Genomic DNA, 12,453 nt, shown 5'->3' with positions numbered 1-12,453 from the left:
CAGTAATTTGGTAGGTAAATAGAAAATGAGGTAGGTACTATTGATATTTTTGTTGTGGAATGACCAAAACTCTGCATTTAACGCGTCTTGAAAATATAAAATAAACCAATCGGTAGTAAATAAAATAGATTAATATATTATTTAATGATATAAATTATAATTCTTAATTGTCTAGTATACCTATTACTAGCTGTGTATTCAAATAGAATATCTCAAAACAAACTACATAGCTATTCAAATATAGATTTGGAAATTATTTAAGTCCTTACTCTTATTTATGCCGTAAAAAATCAAAGTTTGAATAAAATCATAATTTAAACGAGAAAATAGAATGAGCAATGACCACGTATAAGAAACCGCCATAAATATATATTTATGATATACGACATACGTGATATCGTTTATGATATAATATACGTTGTTATATTATGCAATATACTTACTGGCTGAGGGAGCTTCCATTGCCATGGTGGCGGCAGGTCCGGTGGCGTCGGGGTACGCAATATATGCGGCTCCTCCGAGTGGAGCGGCACTAGGTGAATACGATGACGTCGAATAGCTACACCAGTTGCTCGATTCAGTTACGCCAACGGGTATGTCTGAATGTTCATCTGAAAATTTTACGGATAATTAAAATCGTATATCCATTGAAACCAAAAGTAATGTATTTATACATTCATGTACGAAAAAAATGCACGCTTTACTTTTCTTGGAATATATACCAGGAGTGGAATGATCCTGGACTAGTAAGGAAGTTTAGATGGTAACCCGGAAAATATATAAAAAATTAGCTTTCGCTACAATCGCAATAATTCTTTCACAAATCGTACTCATTCAAATTATTTATAGAACATAGTATTATAGTAACATTCATTTTTAAATTAATTATTTGGAACGCTAATTCGCGTTTACAGTGATAACTGATGCTAATTTAAGGACCCGTGATAGTTGATTTTAAAGTTAAAGTCTTTCATATAATGTTACACCATTTTATGCACAGTCTTAGACACCTACGAGTACGATATTAATTTAACAATATATTTTAATAAGTTTTAAAACTGGACCTTTGACATTTCAAAACGCATAATTTTATTAAAACTAAAAAAAATTAAGAAGTATACCAATTTGGTTATTTAAAGTGATTATAAGTATCTACTCGACATAACTCCTTACATTATTTTGTTCTAACATGTACATACATATTATATTATATCTCAACATAATATAAACTAATAATTTACACTTAAATTAATATTTGTGATATATATAGATAATTTATTATTAGACAATAGTCATAATCAATAACGTGTTCATATCATTAAATACCATCAAAACCGAAGTATAAGAAATGGCCCAGAAGGAATTCTACATAAATATCCATCTGGCCAACAGCCTAGTTTATCTCTGGGTGGGACGCGATACGTTGACAGCGGTTTAGGCAAAGCTGTGTAGCTATATTATGCTGTATGCGTATCCATCATAATATCTCGCCCGTTGAAATCACGGTGGCGCTGCGGGGGTGGTTCTGTGACGAAGGCGCGCATATAATAACATCAATTTCATATATTGTGATGGTAATAATGATGTTAATATGATATAAATAGATACCTAATTCACATGAAACAGGCGCATATATTATTATAACAGTACGCATTCGTTAAAAAAGCAGTCCCGCCCGAATAAGAAGACGGACGACAAATTGAACGAGACGCGAGCGAGTACATTATAATTATTGTTATACGTGTGGAGTACCTACTCGAAAACACAATTGTGATAAAGTCATCGGAGCGTGTGGCGGCGTCTACGGGGGCAGGGGAATGCTCGCGCGAGCATATTAAAATATATTTGTAATAGTATAATAGCTCATTAGTCATTGTCATCAAATCGGAATGATGCACAGGCACAGACGGAGAAGAAAAGAGAACATGTTAATAATAAAATATATTTTTATAAAAAATTAATATAATCACTGACTGCAGTATAACAACGCGACGAGAACCTGTTGAAGCCGGTACACACACAAGTATGGTCTCATTCATTGTGCGCCATAATATAATACGTATATGTATATTGTATACAATAAAGTATGTACATAGGTATAGACCATATGTATATGCGTGGTAGATATTTTTCGACGGTAAATTAATGGCCGACTGTGCTAAGGACATGCGATATTTCACACGTCGAATAGATTTTCGTCGTCGTCCTCTCTTCGTGTAACGTGTGTGAGTGTGTGCGAGGGCGCACGCGAGCGTGAGGACAATGCTTCGGGAAAAACGAAAAACGTTAAACGAAACAATATAATAATAATTTAATATAATAAAACATTTGAAGAATAACACGCACGCTTGTCGGCCGCTCGTGTACTTATTATTATATTGAAGGCGTTTAAGCGCGTCCTACACTATACACTATATGCAGTGTACGCATATACCTAATATATTATGACATAATATTATAGAGTCGTTTTGGGAAGAAAAATAATTTTCGAAAATAAATCCTAATATAATAATGGAAATCGTTGAGTTTGTGACCGACGGGCCCCGCGGAGATGTGCGCATACTACTATTGGTTGTACGTATATGTGTGTGGTTGAAAAATCGACGGACGTATCGTAATATAGTCCTCACTGTGACGATGACGTTGCGCCCGTATATAATAGAATATGAAGTGTTATAACTTATAAGTATGCATATAAACTATATATTATGAAACTTTTTTTTTTTTAAGTTAAAAGTGCGCGACCTGTGAACACAGCCGTTTAATACCCACTAGTCGAAGACCCGCAAGAAGTGTTTTACCGAGATTTATGATACTGCTTTCGATTTTTTCAATACTTCGAAAACGACTACAGGTATACCTCTACACGTGAAAAACATTCGTCAAAAAGTACTGTACATTCATAACATATTATATTATATAGGTGTACTAGGTGATCATTAATCGAAGCGCGAAAACGATGTAATACATCGACATTCGACTATTATCCTTTATTTACACATTACACAATATGTGTGGGTACCTACATTGTACATTTGTACACAATATAATTTACAAACATGAACATTCGATAATACATCGACTTAAACACCAACAATTTAACAATAATTTATACCAACGTACATGCGTTAGTGTATTAATATACCTAGAAAAAATGTGTAACTATAAGTTCTGTTGTGATTACTGATTTGCAATTTTTCAACGAGTTGATTTCGTATTTCACGGAGCGCAGTGGTAAGATTAAAATCAAAACACAATTGAAATCTTTACCTCCAAAACGTTAAGCTTTTACTATTTAAAATATCGATTTCAGAATCAATACGTGATTTCAAAATGGTTTATAAACTACTAGAATTATTCGTCTTCGATCAAATAAAATGGTCTACTCAAAATTCAAAAGACCAATAAAGTACGTAGTTTGAAAAAAATATATAAGATTACATTTTTAGACATGTGTATTGTAGTAAAACTGATAATGATGCGCATACGGCATACATAATAAAAACCTACCTATCCCGACACTCAATTTATATTTTTTAACCCTATTTTAACCGTCTGCAGAGAAATTCGCATATATACAATACGTATAATCTGTATACATCTACCTTTATTAAAATTTAAAACCTATTTTCAAATATTATAAACGAAATAGGCTAGGAAACTGTATATTAAAAATTTAAGATATATATGTGACCTTAAAAAATAAGAACCAAAACTACTACCCATATATTAAAATTTATAATATACAATATACATACATATAAAAAAGGTATAACACGTAGTTATATCTAGCCCGTAATTGGTCAGACATGACGAACTGTATTTGTAGTGTTGCAAATAATAACTACATGAAAACCACAATAATATATTTTGTATTATATATAACAAATTGTATTGCGTAGCAAAATGGTAATTCTGCATAAATGAAAATAATGATTTTAAATGTTTTTTTGAACTTAGCTCGATCGCTCTCGTATATAGGTATAAATGGTATAATAATATCTAAGATTATATAATGGAATATTATTATCAGATTGTGATCGATTGATAGTGGCCATTTATAGAACAGCTGATCAATTAAACTTTAATCGTATTTTATATTTTTTACTTCTTATAAAGGGGCGATGTGTTCAATTTTAACAACCGTTTTAAGTTTAAAAATGAATGATTCTGTGGTACCGCTTTTCATCTTAACCATAGATAAACAACGTATATTAGTAAATAATTTTGTATTTTTATAATCGTCATGTTGAATAAAATATTCGATAAATATACATCGGTATTTTCAGAAAAATACTCTACTCTGAAATATCAAAGTAAAAAACAAATGAGTTATAATTACATTGTAGAAAACAAAACGCAGTGAAAAAAAATTAGATGCACCTATCAGGCGTGATTTTTTCCTTCTGAATCTTGTCGTATACGACTTACTGTGTTTTTGCAGCCCACCCAGCTCGTTGAACTACGTTACATAGATATACCTATAGGCTTTACTAAATATTATAAAGTATACAATTTTAATGCACCGAAAAAAAAAAGACACTCGATAGTGTGGGTATAGAAAAAACGATATTATAAAAAAAAAAAAAACATCGCAGCAATACAGCATATATTATGCCATACAATATATTATACCTCATAAAGGTAGTATCTAAATAGATACCTACCTATATGAAGTATAATATTGTACGCCGTCTTTGGTTATCCGGAAATCGATCACAGGGGATGTGGTTTCTCGCGTGTATACACATAATTTGTATATTATTATACGTATATAGTGTTGGGTACCTATACGTTTTATTCCTCACAGTATCGACGAGTCGCACCCGCACGTACCTCGGGAACCTATATTGTTTTTTAATCCACACTGCACCGACGCGTGCATAGGTTGCATTTTACCGCAAGTGTGCAGGACATAATATACTTTTGTGTATATTATAAACTCCGATATAGCTGTATACCACGTGCACTTCAAGGGTAATGTTTCATTAACCCGCTATAAAACATATAAAACAATACGGATAATATGATAAATTAAAACCTATTTAGTACAATGTATATTATTATTCCACAATTACTAAACAATAATTGCACGTGCTTGTAAATTTTTTTATCAAAAATGGCTTCACGGATTTCGTCAGAATTTCCTAATTAGGAGTTTTTTGATATAAGGTCAAAGTTTAATCTTCGGGGAAATTCGCGTTTTTTTAGTTAGGTATGCTAGAAATTTTGAAAAAATTACAAAAATCCGAAATATTTATCTTATTATTATTATTATTATAGATTATTACAAAGAGTAAATAATAATTATATTATAATTATAAATTATACTATACCGAGCTTTAATTTACACGGAACGGGCAAACGATTTCAATCTTCAGATTTAAATTAATTAGAAATCTCTATACAATACACAATCATATTAAAATAAAAGACAACACAGTTAGGGCTTTAAATGCTAAATAGTTAATTACGTAAAAACAATTTATGATCGAAAATTCATAGATTATCTCGGGCCTACTATATATAATTTAATATATTTTGACGTAAAATAAAAATTATTATACTATAAAAACAAAAATCAATAAAAAAAGTTAATAAATACATGGTTATTGTGCAATTTTCCATAAACTTAATTTTAATTATTTACATTATGCTATGTTAATATTATTTTTATGTCTTATATTCCAATATATAAGAAGTTTATTTGTTTTTGTTTTATATTATGTTGAATCATTTTAAAACTGTAATGTTTTATCATATACTAAATAATATTGTTTATTTGTATTTGTTATTAGTTTTATAATACAATTTATATTATTTAAATATCACTATAACTCTCTATCTCCAATACAAGCCTATCTCAAAGATAAATAACGAAATGAATAACCGATAAAATGTTATATACATATTTTTTAAATTATTATATACGTATTCTCTTTTGATTAATAATAATGAAAATAATAATAAAATATATTGATATACATTCGGATAACCACTTATTATAGTTTAGCATCTTATTTTCCAAGAGTCAACAAATCTTACTTATAAAATAGTGAATTATTTTGATGATGTTCCTTGATTTCTCATGTAGATTTTAAATTTAATATTTATGTTTTATGTTTGACTAATCGTACTGATCGTAATTTGTAATTTGTATTCGTTATCTACGTTTGTATGTATTCTTATTATAACATGTTCAATTAGCTATCTATAGTTATGAAGTTTATATCCGCTTAAAATTTATTTATAAAGCAAATAAATATATATGACGAGTATAATAATTATTATATGATTTTGCGCCCGACAACGCTTCTACCGAGGAACACCTGTTACAATAATCTTCATTATAACTATAATTCTTAATCTCACGCGGGACTAGTTATTTTGAAAAACGATAATGCCGAATATCACTCACTCCGTCAATTATTAGACGTTACAATATATAACATATAACACAGTTCGATGAATCACTATAAACTATGGATCATTTATTTTATTTTTTATTTTCTTCCTCACAGTTCGGGTAATTGGCCGCAGCTATATAATGATATTTTGTCCGTGACCCGTAATTAACCGAGATTATACCTTAGACTATAGAAACATAATATAGAATACATATGTTTTACATACCGTAATAAGAAAAAAATATACATATAAATATGTTATTGGTAAAATGTTACTTTGGGCCAAACGTACAATTACAATTACCTACGTGTACCCAAAAACATTTGACACTAATAGGTAAAACTATACACTTATTATTCGGTAGTATATTATTATATTATATAACAGTGTTAACGCATTTTAAGCCCATACCTTAAATTTTACATATAACTATATAAACTAATAACATTATATATCATGATATAGTTAACTATACTAACCAGCAAGAGTCATCAATAAATAACAGATAAATGATTTAAACAACAGCTTATGTATTTTGAAACAAATTCGCAAAAATGTATTATTTAAATTATGATCAAGACATCAGTTTAGAACCTTTCTAAAAATTAAAATTAAAATTTTTATGTATAAAATAGATAACATATTATTAATTTCAATAACAATCAAACAATAATTGTGAAATATGTTATGAAGGATAGATTTAGATATAACTATACCAGCTAATAGGAAATTACAAATACTAGAAAAAAATGTATTGTTTTACCATGCATTTTTTTCGTTTATTTCCAGTTACTATTCCTCACTTAAATGTTTTTGATTAAAAATCGATTCTAGACGTGATCGCCAAAATGTCAGACATACTATTTAGACGTTGAGTCACGTGTAGTTTAATTATACAAAACTATATTTACATTATATAACTTATACTATATTATACATGACAATATATTTTATATTAAAATAAAATTTATTTCGTACGAATATTAAAACGAAATTGTTTGACCAGAGTTCCGGAACAACACACGAGCGGTTGATTAACATGTATATACTGTATACATTACACATAGTAATATAATAATACTATATTTACATACCCAGTTTAATACTATCATTCATTATTTCGTTGGACGGAAGAAAAAAAAGAAACTGTCGTTTCATTATTTTCTTCGATTCATTGGGTTTAAAACGAGTCGAGCGTTGAATATAAAATCTTAAAAAAATACTATACACTCACATGTCACACAGTGTTTACAAGATATTAAACACCGCGCGCCGCAATAATAATACACCTATACATACTTAGAAAGTCATCAAAATCGTTCGGATTTCGTAAATTGCATCACCTTCATACACATTACGATTTACAACGATTACCTGTAGCCTACTTGTAATATTCACCGCGTAAATATTCATTAAATCCAGTTGACGTATATTATAGCGTATAACCCAACTGTATAATATGTGTGCACCGTTCTCATATTCCACGCGTGCCTATCTCCCTCCGTCTCTGTAGAGTTCACTAGTCACTTCTATTATAACTATATATATTATACCATAAGGTTGTTTTTTTTTTCTATCATATTATATCAAATAATGTATTCCATCGCGTTAATTAATCCGTACGTACCTATCTCCAACGCGCTGGAAGTTAAATTTTAGAGGGGGAGGACATTAAACGCGACGACGGTGGTCGTTGGAGACTGCGAGTGACTGATGCGGACCAAGAGTGCGTACATATACACCTATTACGGGTTGCGTAATATCCGCATATGCATGTAAATGTATACACGATGATAATAATAATATTATTATTGTGTGTAATATAGTCGTCAGAGTCAGGATGACTCAAAAACAAAACAAAAAAGTAAAACTGGTTTTATTTTTTTATTTTTTTTTACGTCACCCATTCATTCGTCTTGCGGGGTTTTCGCATGACGAAGGATCCCTCTTGACCTCAATATAGTATTTTTATTCATAAAATAGATACCTTTATATTATTATAAATGGTACAGATCATAAAGAATATGTGAGTATAAGTAAATATCTATATTATGGATATAAACCGTACAATTATGTGTGCAATGATTCATTGATACATTGAGTTTTAATTTCTAACAACGATTGAACACTGAAGTTTGACAAACATATATCGTCAGTATATAATATTTTATGTACGAGTACATAGGGTAATTCACTAAGTATGCTAACTTTTCTTTTTTTCTTTAATAATGCAGTTATTCAAAGTCTGATTTTAGACCTGAAAACCATATTTTTAAACACTTATTATTTTTTTATTTGTTGTCAAATGTAAACTATTATTATCTTTATGTATTAAAAATAAAAATAAAAAAGTTCCATGATTAGGTTCAGTAAATATACAAGCTAGGCTGCATTAAAGTATAGCATGCCAAAACAAAATTCCAAATTTATATTTATTTTTTTGACATACTATTCGGATGCACTAAGAAGGTAATTTTAAAATGTTAGTAATTAATGTAAATCTATTAACAATTATAATTTGTAAGAATGGTCCAAGTATAAAAAATACTAGATATAATATTACATCTAATTTATTTTTTTGTAAAACCATTTTTAAGAACTTTTGTCCCGATTTCATATATTTTAATAACAAAAAACTACTTGTTCATAAAAATAATCAAAACAATTACCCATTACCAATTAAATAATCTACATTAAAAAGGGAGTTCTCATTTAAAAAAACAAAAGTTTATGTCACCACAGGATACTTATTAATAGTAATACAACAGTTTTAATAATTTAAAAATATAATCTTTAAGCAAGTATATTTAAAAATTCCAAAAATTAAAATTTGAATTAATTCATTATTAAAAGAAAAACGAGAGTGTGTATTCTTGGTAAATCACTCTGTATAGTATATAATAATGAATGTCATCACCGTGGAAATTCAGTCAGAGTTTCACACATCCCATGATCTTATGTTTTAGACTAGTGCAAAAATATCGTCAATTCATAATATTATTCTGCATACTTGACTCTTAGGATATAGGTATAATAATGCTCACAGTTTTTATAACTTTAGCCGCCAGTACGGGGATTCAACTTCTCCAAACAAAAATAATTGTTAAAAATCACCATATTCCTGGTTTTACCGGGTTTGTGTAAAAGATTTAAAGTACTTACTCGATTATAATTGCTATTGTATTTTGTCCGTGTACTTAGCGCCTAAAGCGATGTATTTCGCCTATAAGTCATGTGAAAACTAGCTGCGCCGGCGCTGACTTCTATAGGTGCAATGACTGAACATAATAAATACAGCCATACAAAAGATACAGCGATAGATATTATGTCTACAGATGTTTGCTATTATATACTTTATAAATGTACGTATCATATATTATAAGTTATAACACTACACACAAGGCGTATGTATACACATACCTAATATACAATCGATTTCCGGTCGTCAGACGCATGTATATCATTTTTCTGATGCGCATTATTATTTCAACAGAAAAAAAAAAAAAACAATAATAAAAATTATTATTATTATTATACTTATAGTATAAGATGAACGTACTGTATTATAATATATACCTGTAGGTGAGGTAGACTTACTACCAGCAGCTACTCTACCCGTATACACGTATATACTATACCTATAATCGTATGCGTTATGATACACCTAGTGTGATAATATAATAATAATATTGGAAGCAGTCGATTGGCCCGTAACGGTTGATGGGCACCCAACCGCAATATAAAAGGCCACTTTCTAGACGGAACGTGATCGTTCTGCCGGTGAACACGCGGGAAAACGCAGCGACGGCAAACATGATGATAATAATAATGTACAATAGTAAGTTTAATCATCTACCACCGATCTACATACTGCAGTGCGACACGGTAGTTCGATCCGGGAAAAAAAAAATTCGGCAATACGACAAACCTTATTCCTTTTATTCCCAATATTCTCATATTTTACTATATTTTAATAACCACGCCTAGACCACGAAAACAACAATATCTAAGACGCGTTCATACTAATAAATAAAAACATATTTAATAAACACGAACAAAGATTGTGGGTATCAACAAATATTAAATTGATAATTAATAATAAATTTATAATTGATTTATTTACCCATTGACTTGACTGAAATTTGATTTACGGTACATGATGCGTTGACTTAAAATAAACGTAACATATCTTAAGTTAATTTTGAATTTAATTTAGATATCAAAGAGATATATTATAATATATCTTTTTTCAATTATAATGTATTTTCTTTTTTTTTTATTTATTTGATGAAACGTCTTAGCTACAGTAGTTTTTAGCTTACATTAACTGTATTTTAAAATTAACAAGTTTATATATACCATATATATATATATATTTATATACATATCCTCCGTATTTCATAGGTGCATAATTTGTTAATTAATTTATACAAAAAAAAATTCTTTAATAGGGTATTTTAAAATTATATCAATATTAAAATTTTTGTTTATGATAGTTAACTCATATTTTAATAATGTACCTGAGTATTTTAAACTTCTATTGCATATTATTAATTGGTGCAGTTTTTTTATTATATTGTTACTAATTAATAACAATTTAATTTTCTATTATAAACCTATATATGTATGTAAATGATCTTGTAAGAGGGAGAGAATGATAAGTATTTATCTAGGATTATAATATATATTTACTTTCTTGGTTTGCAAAAATTGGAAAATACAAAATATTTAAAATGAATCATGTCACGTATGTAAAGTTGTATGTAAGTATGTAAACATAGTATAATGGTACAGTTATACAGATGCATAGTACTATAGTATGAATAGTGTGAATGTTGATTATTATTTAGGTTTAACTCAGATAAGAAATAACTATAGGGAATTATACAAACAATTCATTGTGGCCTGCAGTGAGCTTTGTATGAATTACTCCAATATGTATAAAATAATAATAGGTATGTATGTCAATATGCTAATTAAGTTGTATTGCAGTTTAATTACAAATGAGTGTGTGACTTTCGGCACGTATATTATTAAACAAAATCATATTTTTTGTTATATGATTTAGTTGTTGACGTTGTTGTACAATATAATGTAAGCATTCCAACATCCATTTAGTATAGTGAGGATTATTATAATGATATCAATACAATTATAATGAAAATAAATATTTCAAAACTAAAACATTAAGTAATATGAGATACAAAATCATACTTTTGACAAAATGTAATTAACTGCGGTCAAACTTGTTTATATTATGTGCGATTCTAGTTTATATGATATTATACACAATAATGTTTCTCAACAAAATGACAAATTTTCCACGACATTAACATATAAGGTATTACATAACATAGGTAAGACATAAACAAAAATAAAATTTTATAATTTTATACGTGTCTATGTAATTATTTAATAATAAACAATAGAATCAATATTAATTTAATATCATAAATTAAAATTGTATGATTCGTTCACAACCAGAATTCAAACCAAGTGCATTACAATAATATTATATTATTTATATTGGTAAATCAATTAAAATTTTAGATTCGATAAAAATATTTTTTTAAATGAATGCCTTAATTAAATTATTATATCTTAATACCTATTTCAATATTTTAATATGAATGTTGAGTAGAGCTTTCAGAGATTTTTTTTTATAAAATTGTAAATTAAAACGTAAAATAACAGTTTTTCCTAAAACTAATTATTTTATGATAATTAAAAAAATATATTAATCGTTGAAAATTGAAACAATTTAATATTACTAAAATTATTAATTTTCATTACATGATGAAAATTCCAAAGTAAGTATTAGGAGTTAGGACTAATTTTAATTGTATTATTCATTAGTTATTTTCTTAATAATAAATGATAACCCATCGACTACCGCCAACGACCATACCACGTTGAATACACCAGTTCTCGTCCGATCACTGAAGTTAAGCAACGTCGGGCGTAGTTAGTACTTGGATGGGTGACCGCTTGGGAACACTACGTGCCGTTGGCATTTTTTTGCCTAAATTTTTTACTGTCACTTCA

General features: G+C 28.6%; 1 protein-coding gene and 1 non-coding gene across 3 annotated transcripts in view; one reads left to right on the top strand and one right to left on the bottom strand.

Moving 5' to 3' along the window:
- Window positions 1-12,453, bottom strand: part of LOC112597847 (protein lozenge-like) — a 40,062-nt gene that overhangs the window by 5,333 nt on the left and 22,276 nt on the right. For both annotated transcript variants that reach the window (XM_025344077.1, XM_025344078.1), the window contains exon 4: window positions 444-611. In XM_025344077.1, the coding sequence (XP_025199862.1) occupies window positions 444-611 (168 nt within the window). The remainder of the gene's footprint in view (window positions 1-443; window positions 612-12,453) is intronic.
- On the top strand, window positions 12,303-12,421 carry LOC112597872. Its single transcript, XR_003114866.1, has one exon. It is a non-coding gene; the product is annotated as a 5S ribosomal RNA (ribosomal RNA).

This window comes from Melanaphis sacchari, unplaced genomic scaffold, assembly GCF_002803265.2.
Source record: "Melanaphis sacchari strain LSU unplaced genomic scaffold, SCAv2.0 Contig43_pilon_pilon, whole genome shotgun sequence".
Classification (NCBI taxonomy): Eukaryota; Metazoa; Arthropoda; class Insecta; order Hemiptera; family Aphididae; genus Melanaphis; species Melanaphis sacchari.
Note: the sequence above shows the minus strand (reverse complement) of the source record. Positions and strands in the feature narration are given on the sequence as shown.